General features: G+C 38.1%; 1 protein-coding gene across 1 annotated transcript; it reads left to right on the forward strand.

Annotated features, from left to right (window-relative positions):
* Window positions 1-324: 324 nt before the first annotated feature.
* On the forward strand, window positions 325-9032 carry LOC103798172 (chromosome unknown open reading frame, human C5orf22; the record flags this gene model as incomplete). The annotated part of the gene is made up of 8 exons (XM_009070421.1): window positions 325-470; window positions 1198-1347; window positions 3268-3730; window positions 4317-4379; window positions 5422-5543; window positions 6351-6417; window positions 7039-7178; window positions 8607-9032. Coding segments are annotated over 8 exons (1281 nt in total), but the record flags the coding sequence as incomplete, so codon positions are not given.
* Between the last annotated feature and the right edge of the window lie 5809 nt (window positions 9033-14841).

The following is a 14841-nucleotide window of genomic DNA, read 5'->3' on the forward strand; positions in this document are numbered from 1 at the left end:
AAAAATAATAGCAACCTAGGAACTGAGTTGAACGGTTAGTGAGAAGAGTTACTGCAAACAGCGCTTCCTATAAGGAAGGAAAAAGGGAGTAAAGCTGTGATTCTTCAGCAGTTTCTCATGTGGAACACTTGGGCTTATAATGATTACAGTTCATGAGTAGTTCTGTCACTGGAGTTATTTCCCCTTTGTATTGTTTTCTGTCTCCTCCTGCCTCTAATCCAAATTCTAAAGAATAAGAGTGGGGCTAGTGTTTTTGCTGTTAAAGCCATGGCATTTTTCAGCCTACTGCTTACCATTAAGATAATTTTATTCATGTTGCTTTAGGTGCTGCCTTTCATCTATCGTGCCATTGGTTCAAAGCATCTTCCTGCCAGTAACATCAGTTTTATTCATCTTGATTCCCATCCAGACCTTCTTATTCCTGTGAATATGCCTGCAGACACTGTATTTGACAAAGAAGCTCTTTTTAGGTAAGACCTCAGTACTGCATCTGATTGCTCTAAGTCTACTTGTTGCTGCTTTGATTCACAGTGGATTTCGGTATGACTGCTTAGGAAAGATGAAGAAAAGAGGTATAAGTCAGGTTCAGGTTTCTTCTGTCTTTTCACTTGTGCTGAAACCTTTTTTTAATGGAAAAAATTAAGGTCTTGATAATGAGGAAAGACATTAATCTTGCGGATGCAGATTGACTCTCTAATTACTGAAATGATACTTAAAATCTACTTAGAGCAGTTTGCAATAAAACACTCTTATGAGGTCAGTTTGAAGTTACTTAGAACAATGTTGAGATTCTCCTTGCAATTTCCTCTGTCTGATGTATCAAGAGAAAAAGGACATAGAATCGTAGAATCACAGAATCATTAAGGTTGGAAAAGGCCTCTAAGATTATCGAGTCCAACTGTTATCTTAACACTGTCAGGTCCAGTAGTTTATAATCAAAGTGCCATGCTAAGAGTGAAGCTGATTGCATTCTGTGTCCAAACTTTTTTTAATCTGCTACAGATGTTGTTGGTCTGCCTTATGAATAAAAATTTCCCTCTTTTTCTTTCTTTGATGATGTTACCCTTACAAGAAATGCTAATTTTAGATGATATGCATGGGGGCTTTAAGCTGTGGAAGGTGTTTGCAGTGTTCTTGACTGTGTTCTATTTATAAGAAAAATAACTCTTATCTCCTGTCATTCTCTGTTGATTACAGTGAATTAAGTATTGAAAACTGGATTATGCCTGCTGTTTATGCTGGCCATATTTCTCAAGTAGTATGGCTTCATCCACCCTGGGCTCAGCAGATCTCAGAAGGAAAACACGATTTTTTAGTTGGGAAAGACATATCAACGACGACAATCAGGTAAATTGTCTGCTGTCATATACTTGTAAGATAAAAGCTCTCTCTATAGCTTTTCATTGCCATTTTTTGTGTTCTCGGATAAAGATGAAAATTTAATTTGTATTTGTGGTTTCCTTAGAAGCTAATGCAGTTCAACTTGTATCTATTTAGTCTTTGGCCTAGCTAGTAAAATTTTTATTTATTTATTTACTTTGCTTGTTTGGGTTTTGGTTTTTTTAAGATAATCTACTAGTTAAGCACTGAAACAGGTACTCAGGTGGTGAATTCTCCATCCTTTTATAAAGGATAATTGACCTGGGCAGCCTCATCTAGCTTTGAAGTTCGTTCTGCTTTGATCAGGTGATAGACTAGAGACTTCCAGATGTCTCTTTCAATCTTAACCATTCTATGATTCAAGTTCAAATCAGAGCTCCTCATCATTCTGCAGGATGCAGTCCGTGACAATTTTGCATTCACCATATTCACTGCATTGTGATTTTGTACAGCTTTAATGGACATCTGGAAATCATGTCTCTTGTCAGCATATCAAAATAAATCTTTTGAAGTAAGTTTAACAAAAGACAGCAGGGAAATGCTTTCTTTAACACCTTAAATAAAATGCTGAAGCTCTACAATACTGAATCTGAAGCCTAAAGTGAACCTATATAATAATAAAAAAAAATATTGCTTTCAGTTACATTTAGTCATTTAACCACTATATAGAAATACTTCATGATGGCTGAATAGCTCTCCCAGTAGTGGACTAGGCAATCATGAAAAGAGCATTTCAGTTTTCCTATTAAAGATGGTCAGGTCCCTTTACTTTAGATTCTAGTCTTTCCAAAGGTAACCATGAGGGAAGAAAAAGAAAGTCCTCAGAAATACAAACTTCCTGAAAGTTTTCTTGTCAGCAGATTCATAAGTAATAGATACCTTAGTTAGTGTCCACTAAGGAAAAGGCATGAGCATGAGCTCATGTTAAACCTTGCAGAATTTCTGAGAAGATGCCCTGGGAGTGCTGCGTCAACAAGATTAAGTTGTGATCCAACCTGTCATCTTGGCAAACTCAGGATAATCCATCCACAAGCCACCGGGTAGCTAAGCTTCAAATTTCTGCTGTTTATGAAATTATTTGTGTTTGTGGTCGATTGATGGTGATGCCCTGTAATCGGATGAAGCCTTAACACAAGCGAGCAGAAGTTCACACTTCTTAAACTTATTTTTAATCTGAGTTTGTGATGCTCATGGCTTAATGCTGAAATATGTACTGAAATATGGCTTGAAAATTCTATTCTTTAAATTTTCACTGTAAGCAGAGTTTTTAGTGTTGTTGGTTTCGGTTGGTTAGTTTTGGGTTTTTTTATTTAAGTGCTTTCAATTGATAGCTGGCTATTTATCCTCTAGCTACCATCTCTCTCACTTGGAACAGGGAACCTATGTCAGTGATAAAAAGTTAAATTCTACCTATTAATAATATTTTACTTTTAATAAATAAATATTTATGCATTTCAGGGCACTTCTCAAACCAAATTAACATAATTTTCATGTAAAGGTAGAAAACCGAGACAAAATATCCATAGCTTTGCAATCTCATATGCCGTAATATTGACACTATCTGCATGTTGTCTTTAAAATGCAATTCAATGGCAAATTAATCTTAGAAGCACATAATGTAGAATCTTTTTCATATCCATTAAAACCTTGTAGGCCTATCATAAAATAGAGAAGAAATGTTAAGATATTTATTCCACAATAAAGAAGCAGAAAAAACTTTAAGTAAAAAAACTGAGGATTAAAAGAAATATTTTATCTACACATTTTTATTGCTTTTGTTACCCATCAAGCGTCTGTTCATTCTTCTCAGGATCCCTAAAGCATACATGCTTTTTCCTGAGCTCTTTGCCAAGATGTATATTAACTGTGAGTTATTGTCAATTGTAGGGTTACAGGCACAGATCATTACTTTTTAAGTGATGGTCTTTATGTTCCTACTGATCAGCTGGAAAACCAGAAGCCTTTAAATTTACATGTCATTCTCATCAATCCTACTGAATCGTCGAACAGCCACGAAGGAAATGGTGAAGTCACAGCTGCTAAAAGACTGAAGCTAAATACAGATGTGACAGAAAGCACAACTTCTGGTTCTTCATCAGTGGCTCTTGGTGACCTTGATCACAGCACCCCAAGTGTGAAGAAAAAGGAATTACAAAATACAAGTGTCCTGAACAAGGCAGAAACCTTGTCAGAGTGCTCAGCTTCAAGCTGTCCCAGAAACAGTGAATGCCCAATAAGGGAAATTGCTAAAGATATCTGCCAAATACTGCAGAAAGGGGATGCATATGTTTTGGACATTGACTTAGATTTTTTTTCAGTTAAAAATCCGTTCAAAGAAATGTACACACAGGTAAGCATGACAATTGAATGGCCTTGTACCATTCATAAAAGAGTACCAGTCCTAGCATTTGTCTCTGGAGAAACTTTCATGAATTAGCAGATCTGCTGATCATGGTTAATGATTCATAGTAATATTTTAAGGAGAGACTTTTTAAGGAATTGTATATGCCAAAAAATTATGACAACCAAATAGAGGGAGGTCATCAGTATTGAGTGTGCACTCAAGCTCAGAGGTATTGTCTCTCTTCTGCTTCTTGCTTGGGACATAAAAACTATGCTTGGGTTTCCAAAGTAACACTCCAAATAGCCACAGCAAGATTCATCAGGGAGAATTGACAGAATGTATAATTTTTTACCCTCTATAACATGCTGTTGGAAAGCCCCAGTGGTATCAGGAGACTGCCTTTCAAAACGCATGGTGGTGGTGTTTATCCAAGGAGTGGTAGCTTGTCCTGGTGAGAGGCTGTTATACTCGTTTGCAGTACTAGAGTAGGGAAGTGATGACCACATTTTTTTCGGAAGAAAGAAGGCTTTGAGGATTTGGTTTCTCATTTGAAGAGTCTAATTTTTCGCCTTTTTTTGTTTGGTTTTCAAAGACAGAATATAAGCTTTTGCAAGAGTTGTACAATTTCAAGAAGCCTCATGAAAATGCAACAGAGGTATGTTATTTCCTTGTGGGATGTAAGAGGGAATGATTCTTTTGATTTACCCAATAGAAATGAGTTACGACAACAGGAAGGAACCTATCAAAGGTGCTTAATGAAGTGATCTCAAATTAAGCTGTGCGACATGCTGAACGCTAATCAGCAGCATCTTAGGAATTCTTTCCTATTAAACGTTTTGATTAAACATGTGAATTGCATAAATATTTAGCATAAGTGTGGAATTTAATTTCAGTAAACAAACGGTAATTGACAAGGAAGGAATGAAAACATAGTAAGTCATCTGCAGTCTTGTTCTTTTTATGGCTCAGCAGGGCTTAGGTCCTGTGGGATTTTTGCTTGGGTTTTTTTTGGTGGCTGGTTCTTCTTTTTGTTTTTCTTCCATTCAGGCTCTCTCCTTCCTTGTCCTACTTGCTCTTCCTTGGGTGGCTGGTGCTTCTTTTTGTTTTTCTTCTATTCAGGCTCTCCCCTTCCTTGTCCTACTTGCTCTTCCTTGATAGCAAGAGGTGTGCTGAATGCTTAATTGGTATTTTACTTGTTTGTCTAGACGTGGAAAGATGGTATTATGCCACTGTAATGTACTTCTCATTTTATGTGCTGTGTGCTTCTGAATTGTGGAAATGTAAGCTTTCATAGTCTCATCTGAACACTGTTAAAGAGAGATTCAGCACATATAATTATTGCAAACTAATGAAACCTAATTAATAGGCATGTATAAAATTGAGACACGTGGAAGACTGGAAAGTTGATTTTCATATTTCTTAATCAATAAAAACAGGTATGTATTTGAAAGCTGGCTGGTTTAAATTATTTGTGGGAAGGACATCAAAGTGAGGTGATTTATTCTGAAGGTATATCAGCTTCTGCAGACATTCATTCATTCATTCATTCTGATCCTCTTGAAAATACGTGCTGTAGTAATGAATCAGATTCCCCACTTCCACTAGATCTGTCATTTCAGAATTTTAATCATAGGGCAAGCCATGACATTCTTAGTTCTTCTGTTTCCTAACATACTTTTATATGTGCTTATTTAAAGGAAGGCTTGGTGGATTGTGTTGAAAACCGTGTTCATCAGCTAGAAGATCTGGAAGCAGCATTTGCGGATCTGTGTGACACTGATGATGAAGAAACCCTACAGAAATGGGCTTCATATCCTGGGTAGGAGATTTCTAAATGGCTTCAAATGCAAACAGTAGTTTTGAAACTGGTTAGTCCAGTACTTTGGTAACAGAAAAGGATAGGATCTATGCAAGGATACCATTTTCCCTTTAGTTCTAGAGGAGAAAGGGTCCGACAAAACAAAAGGAAAGGCAGTCTGCTGCCTCCAGCACTATTGTAAGCCTTCAAAGCTCAGCCTTGTACAGCCTCACACAAATTCTGTTATCTGTGGATGGAGGCATGTTTGGTGACTAAAAATATAGTCATGGGTGTGTAGCAGAGCTCTCAAAAAGCAACAGACTAAAGAGGATATGGAGAAGGAATTCTTTGGTGCTCCCGAAAGTTCTGCTTTCTGTGGAGAAATGGAAGTGAATGAAAGGTTGTACCTGAGCAACAGTCTCCACTAAACATCTGAACCGCATCACTTTGCATTTTCCACATCAAATGCAGCAGTTACTGTCAGACCTCTGGAACAGTGACCAGTATTTCTTATCAAGTTCACATGACTTTTGAGCTACACCACCTTCTCTGCAGATTACCCTAAAAAGTGCAAAGAGGACTTGCCAGAGGCAGATGTGAGTATAGGGACTTCTTAGGAAAGACCTGGTGAAACACTACAATAGTTCCGAGTTCAATTTTTCAGGTGCAAGATGACACACAGAGGCAAGTTTCATTTTCAAATCCTAGGCCATAATAACGAATAACTTCTATTTCCCTCCTTTTTTGCCTCCCCTTTTCATTCTTTTTTTTTAACCACTTGAGGTATATACATATTTGTAACAAATTTTGGTTTTGTTTGAACTCCAGAATGCAGCCACTTGTTCAACTAGTTCACAGCTTGAAAACTAGGATGGAAAGCCCAGATTACGAAATGGTAGGTGACAAGGTAAAAGAGTATAAAGTAGACAGATTTCAAAAGTGTGGCTTCAGCGGGGAGGGAAAGTTCATATTTCATTTCAGACTTGCTTCTTGATTCAGGACTTTGTGAAATTTTGGTAGTTTTCCTGGGGTTTTATGTCTTATTACTTAGGCCAGCTTTTGTTTTTAAAGCTACTAAAGTTCAGCTCTGCTTATCTATATTTAGGCAACATTAGTGTGATCTTTCAGAATTGTGATGGTTTGGGCTGTGTGGCCTGTGAGGGGAGGTTTCATTTTGCTGGGGTCTGTTGGCAATGCTTTATAGAACTTAAGATAAGGTACCTATTAGTAAAACATCAGAGCTATCATCTTCAAGGGCTGTGGCATACTCTGAATTCATAGGAGAGGTGCAGTGTCCTGGAGATAATGAAACAATCCATACAACCTCCAGAATTTTACTGGTTTTGTTTAAAGTCTGAAGAGGTGTAAGTTACCTACTAGTTTTGTTTAAAGAACAAGTCTGAAGAGGTGTAAGTTACCTACTGAATTAGGGATCATTTCTTAGAGTTTTTGTACAGGCAAGATGTATTTAGTAATTCATTAGCAGCAATTCAATCTCTGTTTAATTTACCTGTAGGTCCATCAGGCTGGTCTGACCTGTGATTATGTGGAGCTTCCTCACCATGTTAGCACCGAAGAGGAGATCGAAGGCCTCATACAATCCATTAAAGTTCTACTAAAAGATATGCCAAAGCCCACACTTGTGACAGTTGCTCGGTAAGACTGTGTATATACTTTTACTTTAAAATGCTCTGGCTGTGCTTATGAAGATAAATGATTCTATCAGTATAACACTAGTTGGTACATATTAAGTTCTGTATTAAAGTAGAAGCCATGTAGTGAAAATTGACATTTAAAAACATTTATCATAAAGCAGTGACAGCATCTACACAGCTAAGGGAAGGTTCTGTGCTGATGACCAGTTTTACTGGGATTTAGAGTAGCTGGCACACATTTCAAAAGCAGCTAAAACATGATGACCCAGTCAGCTTCAGCACAGGCTGTGTACAGCCTGTGATGAGGCCTCGTGTTGGGGTTGATAGCTGTCACTGGAGTTCATACATCTCCACTATTTTCATTGCTTGTGCTAGTTAGAGCAACGCTAGCTTAGACAAGCCTGCATGGGCTGAAATCCCACCTTCCTTGCTTTCTTGCTGTGGGGTTTATTGTACTACAGGTGGATTTCTGGTTTTAGTGGAACTGCCTAGAACTGGTTTTCATCTAGTAGGCCAAAAGGGGTTTATATTCTATAATGCTCTAATAAAGCTTTTTTATGGAGTAAAAGCTACGCTTCCATGACTATAAGGGTATTACTTGGGAGAACAGGATAGAGTTTGAGGCCAAGGACCCAGGAGAACCAGGGATCTGTCCTGAGAAGATGTAATTTGAAGACCACGGGGTATCTGTTGACAAATTGTTGCAGTTTTATCATGCAGAAATACTAAGGGTGCCCTTAAATGGCAGTCAAGAGTAGCAGAAGCTGATACGAAGCTGGTTTTGTCAACAAGAAATAGTATGGCTAATACCTGCAGTGAAGGAAGGCTCTATTCCCTGTGCCAATTGCGGCAGTTACCATCTGCTGTTGTGGAAAAAGAGTATTCCCTGTGCCAATTGCGGCAGAGTTACCATCTGCTGTTGTGGAAAAAGACAGAATCATCACTAAAGATTCTGACAAACAACAAAATCAAGAAGCATCACCTCTGATTTTTTACTAATGTCTGTTTGCAGTTCATTAATAGATACTGTAAAAAAGGTTATATCCCAGGGATTGTGAAGATTTGTTTTTCAAGTTTTCCTACCTACTTTACTAGTAGCATTTGAATTTTTCAATCTTCCCTTTCCACATGTCCTTTAATTAGATCATTTGATTGAATTTTGACTGCCAACATGTTCTGTGTCAGGTTTAGGAAGAGATTAGAATTGGAAAGAAGAATAGGTCATGTTCCTGATCTGCTGCAGACTTTCTGTTCAACTTAAAGTAGTGAGGAGAGGCACAACACTAGACTTTGAAGGGATACTGGGAGGCAGAACGTGCCACAGTTTGAAAAAAAACTTCAGCCTGGCCACAGAGCATTTCAAGAATACAAAATGTGATCATGGTGGTGATATCTGTATTTTCATGCTTTTTTCAATTCCTTATTACAGATCAAGTTTGGATGACTACTGCCCTTCAGAGCAGGTTGACATCATTCAAGAGAAGGTTCTCAATTTACTCCGTTCAGTGTACGGCCCTCTGGATGTGCATTTAGATTACTCAAGCACTTCATCTTTGTGACATTTCTTCATGTATTGTCATCTAATGCAGTGGATTAATTTAAATTGTATATTAGCTATGGTTGCAAGGGGAAAACTACTGTTGATTCACCAGGTGGCACTAGAACCCAAGCTGACCCAGAGCTAGTTTTGAGTTGCATTGCTTTCTCCAAGTCAGCTGCATCTGAACTGTTCATTACCTGTTTGGCTTTGTTCAGATTAGTTCTGCGATTATTATTTTTACTGTCTTGCTCCTTAAAATTGGTGCAAGAGAAACAACTTTTGGTCTATAAAATGTTTTCTTTGATTTCTTTGTGTTTGTAAATAAAATAAAAGATATTATTTCTTAAAATAAATTGATTTCTTTTATATAATTAAACTTTTCTTTTTTAATTGACTAGGTGAGTAACAGATTTGTGCCTGAGTTGTATTGTATGTTCTAAAAAATCATCTGACTTATTCCCTTAGGACAATAGGTCTACATAGTGATCATTCTTAATTGCTGTACTTGAGATGACCCTCTCATTTCTCTAAAGCAGCTTATGCCTTCTTGGGACTCAGCCTTCCCTTATAAGTGAGGTGCTCTAGTCCCTTTATTGCCTCCTGCTGGACTCCAGGAGCTCCATGTTCCTCTTGTACTGAGGAGCCCAGAATTGAGCACAATACTCCAGATGTGGCCTGAGGAGAGCTGAGTAGAGGGGCAGGATCACCTTCCTTGACCTGCTGGCCATACTTTCCCTAATGCATCCCAGGATTCCATTTGCCTTCTTGGCCACAAGGGACAAGCCACCCCTGCTCCTTCCTTTGGCACCACTGGGGAGTGAGAATGCCCACTTTGGAGGGCATTTGCAGATATTCCTCAGCAGCAGAAATATGCAAAGACAGCTCTATCTTAATTGTGATACAGCTTCGGTCTGAGCATTTTGATATAAGCAGTAAAAGTATCATGCCTTTGCTTGCAGAACAAACTAGGGTCTTAAACCAGATACTACTGAGCAGTGACTGCCTTCCCTGTGCATGACCAGCCCTTTACACCAGCCACACTGCATGTCCCCTGCTTGTCACTGTGGAACAAAATGAGCTTCTTCAAGAAAAATGGACACGGGATGAGTCAGATGGCTGAGGTTACCGTGTCCTCTGTTACCATTTCTTCCCCTCACAGGCTTCTGTTTCTGGCAACTGTCCCTTCCCTTCCCCTAGTAACTGCACTGTGAGTCAGTCTCCTTAGTCTCTGGCAGAACTGGACTGTGGGGATCAAAGTCAACTGCATAAATATTTTCCTTCTGCTGCTGCTGCTGTTAAAGGAAATAAGTCTCCAGCAAAGTCACTCCTGAGGGAAGAGACCCTTCCCTGGAGGTATTTAGAAGATGTGTGAGTATGGCACTTAGGGACATGGTTTAGTGGTGGACTTGACAGTGCTGGGTTAACAGACTCAATGGTCTTAGAGGTCTTTTCCATCGTAAAGAGTTCTATAATTCTGTTTCTAGGAGACCCAGGATGTGGGTCCTGTATCCTTATACATCCAGTGGGCAGCACCAGGAAGGGCTCCTTCTGTCCTTAGTGGCCCCTGACCCAGCAAACCCAGTCCCAGCTCCTGCCTTGGTACAGACCTCCACCCTCACCCTCATCAGCTTCAGCTGCAGAACTGTCTTGGGAGAGAGGCAGTCTGGCTAGAATTGTTAGCACACAGTTTTACTCAAGGCCCTTGTGTTTGTTTTTCACTACTTTACTGTATAAGCAAACATTACATTATGTGCAAACTTAAGGCTAGACTTTCCAAAACAGATCTAACGTGTCCATCCCTCACCTATCCTAGGTGATACTAAATCTTAGATTTATTCAATGTACAGTGTCAGTCAAGAAATATCTCCCAGCAGTGTTATTAATATGGAACTGAGATACTACACTGAATATCACTGTACTCAAGAAACATCTCCCAGCAGTGTTATTAATATGGAGCTGAGATACTACACTGAATATCACTGTACTATGTTATCTTCTAATGTTTGTCCTTTGTACTCTGCTTGCTACCCAGTATCACTTCCAGTCATTCTTGTTATTGCCATAAACATGTTTTGGAAAACACAAATTTAATAAGACTTCAAGGTGTATGAAAGCCTTCTGGAATGCTCTATCCTGCACCAGGTGGTCCTTCCCTGCTATTTGATTTTGCTCAGCTCTAAATGCTAGCAGCCAAGCTAACTCAAATACCTGACTTCAATGTATCAAAGCCTGCCTTGGGGCTTTCTTGTCTTTGCTTCAACTTTATTTATTTTCTCACCTTAAGGTGGTACAGGTCACCAGCTACTCATTCCCATTAACACTGAATTTCTGCTGTCATCTGTGTAATTACAATTGCCTGAACTCCGATACCCCCTTGTTCCAGCCAGCCCACTGCCTTCTCAGGTCCTCCCTACCTTGGCTCTAGGCCAGTCATTAATCTGGGAAGTGGCTGGTCCTCCTCAATCAGCACACAAGTCTAATTCTCCAAAGGCAACCCTGATGTGGTAAATCTCAGTCCTTCCTCACACCATGATTTTATTATTTTTTTTTAAGTGTGGCAGTGTGAGAATTCCTGTAACTAAAACCAGAACTTGGATGGATTCTGTTTCCAAGCCTCTGAGTGCTATTTTATTTCAAGTAAATATTAGACTTCTCAAAAGCTGATGCATTAGTGACCTCATTCAGTTTTCTGATTGTAGACCACAGTCCTTAAAAATATGTAAGTACAAGACTCCTCTAAGCCCTGAACGCCATAGTATTAAATATTCTACTTCAGCCACCTCTAATGCTAGTGTTATACATCCTGCTTTAAGTCATAGCACAAGACTCCTCTAAGCCCTGAATGCCATAGTATTAAATATTCTACTTTAGCCACCTCTAATGCCAGTGTTATACATCCTGCTTTAAGTCATAACCCTGTGCACAAGGCAAAGTGACACTAAAATCATCAAACGACACCTCATTAAAGGAAGGGTAACTAGTCATACAGTCATGCTGCTTAAGCCTGCTGCAAATATGTCCTCATAATTTGGTCTAACAGCTGAAAAGAAGGACCTTACAGTGAACAAAATGCCTGGGACTGGCCCCATGAAGAAGAAGCGCTTTTAAAGCACTGAATGCTATTGGGGATGAATTCCCACTAATATGTTTACTTTTGCTGCTGCCTATGATTCTTCAGGTTTCCAAGGAAACTCTGGTAAATGCCTGACACAGGGCAATAAACTTTTGAATAATGACTAGAAACAGGAAAGCGTCTGCTCACTTTAGAGTATTTTTAGGACAAAATTCCAAATATAAATGTGCTATATTAGTCCCTTCTTTTGTGTCTTACACCCTTCCCCTCCCTGCCACAGACACTCCCTCAATTTCCATTTTTCCCTTTTGTGTTTTTATGTCTAATTTTTGATGCCAAATTTTGTAATTCATAATTGCTAACTATTGTTTAGATAATTTTAAAAAATCCACCTTTGATTCACTGGCAGCAATGAATCTTCAGCATTTTTATGTGTAATTTTATGTGTTTGTAAAAATTTTCCATACTGAGTTGGTCAAAATTGCTGATGTTAGAATGTGTTGTTTCAATGTGGAGTCTTGTAAATATTTTTACGTAAGATTGAGAAAATGTATGAATAAAAGGAATTGAATCTTAAGCATTAAATATTTTATTTTAAATACTATAAAAATGTTCCAACTTATGTATTTCAGAAGAAAAATACATTTTTTGATTGAAAAATATTAAATTTACCAACTGTAGCTAAGAACAAGAAGAATATTGTCAACCAGGATGCTAAAATGCTGTCAAAAACTTAACAATTGTGGGTTGGTGGTTTATAGTACTTAATTTTTTTTCTGTATTTTTCTTCCCAAAGCAGTCCTTGTCATATTTTACATCGCATTATCTAATGCAAAAACAAAAAAAATATTAAAATACCCACCACAATGGTCTGCAAGTCACATCAGCTTCCAAGTCTGTTTCCAAGAGCTCCCTTTCAGTGATGTCCATAGTTTCACAGTTCATCAATAAAATCCATGAAAAGGCTTTAAAAGCTAGATCCTTTATTGTAAATAATTTATTTACTACAGTTAGCTTTCTTCTCTGTTAGTAAAAAGCATAATCTACTTCTGGATTTTACATACTGTTTTACTATGTGCAATGGTTTGATTTCTTGCATGAAGGAAAAAGAGCTTTCCAGAATGTTTGTTTTTTTGCACCAAAGAGTCTTTTATTCCTGATAATATTTATATTATTTTTGTGTGAAAACTTTCTTCCACTGTCTGCTCCTCTTTCTTCTCTGTGGTGAGTTTTCAAATTAGGCCAGTACTTATTTGATCCCAACATAAACTTATTTTGTCATATTGTCTTGGTTTTGCCTGTTTCTTCTCTGAGTTTTCAAGTTAGGTCAGTACTTATTTGATCCCAACAGAAACTTATTTTGTCATATTGTCTTGGTTTTGCCTGGGGTAGGGTTAATTTTTTCTTAGTAGCTGGTAAAGTGCTCAGTTTGGGATTCAGTGTAGAATAACTTTGATAACACACTGATGTTCTGGCTGTTGCTAAGTAGTGCTTACCCTAAGTCAAGGACTTTTCAGTGTCTCATTCTCTGCAGTTGAGGAGCTGCACAAAAAGCCAAGAGGGAGCATGGCCAGGACAGCTGGGACAAGGGATATTCCATACTACAGAATATCCTGCCCAGTATATAACCTGGGGGAATTACCCAGAAGGGGAACTGACTGATGCTCAGGATTAGGCTGGGTATCAGTCTGCAGGTGGTGAGAAATTGGATTGCCTATAATTTGTTTCTATTACATTTTATCTCTCGCTCTCTCCCTCTCCTTTCTTATTGTTGTTGTTGTATTATTATAATCAACATCATTATCATTATATTTTATTTTGTTTAAATTTTTAAACTGTTCTTATCTCAACCCAGGAGTTTTAAATTTTTTTCCTGATTCTCCTCCTCAGCCCTTCAAAGGCAAGGAGAGGGGAGTGAGCAAGTGGCTGTGTGGTACTTCGTTGCTGGTTGGGGTTAAACCACAATGGATATGAAAATGACAATATTATGAATCACTTGAGAAAAGTTAATATGCAATTGAACTTGTAAACATTGGGCAGATATGAATAAGTATATATGATCAATAGCTTTAGAGATTTGCCCATAAAAAGCATTATAAAGAGTTATAAACAGCTTATTGGTCTCTGGTCTTAGAAGAAACTGTAGCTAAATTCTACAGCTGGAAATCCCTCAAATGTCCATTAGTGCATACCTGTAACTCTACACACAGTCTGTAATGATAGTGTGCAAAGCCATTCATCTCTTATTAAGACTTATTTTAGACATACATCAATCTTCATCAACCTACACTTCACTGACAATTCTCAAACATGAGTGTTCCACTGAGTTAAGGAGAAGAAGGATGTTATTCCATCATTTGTCATGTTTGCTACCACAAAATTGTTATGCCCCTGATTCTTTGTGTATTTGTGAGTTTAAAGTGAAAACACAGGATCTACTAAGTTGTTTATGAAAGGATGACTGCTAAGTACCTTTGACATTATCTCAAATATGTTTATTCTCTGAGAATTCTCTCTGTGGCCAGCAGGACTAATACTGTGGCAATGTTTTGAAGACATGTTCTGATTTTCAGAATTATCTATTTCCTAAGGCTGGAATAGCATTAGATATGAGCTGTCTGCCGGTAAAGGTCAAGTTGTATATATTCTTTTCAGACAATAATAGCTATAGAAAGGGAAAAACATCTTTTTTTCTTTTAAAATACAAATGTAGAATATAATGCACAAGGAAAACAATGTATTGTTTGTATTTGCTAATTTTTCCCCAGAAGCAGGAATTCTATACAGTCATACACACATCTTATGTGGGTATTTGATAGGGCAGAAAAATAATCCCAGCTATGGTTTAGAAGCTTTAATTACTTCATAAACTGAAGAACATTTCATGCCAACACAGGGTGCTGGTGATGATTCTCCAGCTGTGGAAGGAAAAGACAGTCACAGACCTACTTACCTGGACTTTGCAGTAAACTATAATGCAAAAGAAGGTGAATTAACACTTTAAGCCCTATCCATGGAGGTGGAGGACAGAGAAATAATTTGGTCTGGAAG

Source organism: Acanthisitta chloris, unplaced genomic scaffold, assembly GCF_000695815.1.
Source record: "Acanthisitta chloris isolate BGI_N310 unplaced genomic scaffold, ASM69581v1 scaffold4152, whole genome shotgun sequence".
NCBI classification, from domain to species: domain Eukaryota; kingdom Metazoa; phylum Chordata; class Aves; order Passeriformes; family Acanthisittidae; genus Acanthisitta; species Acanthisitta chloris.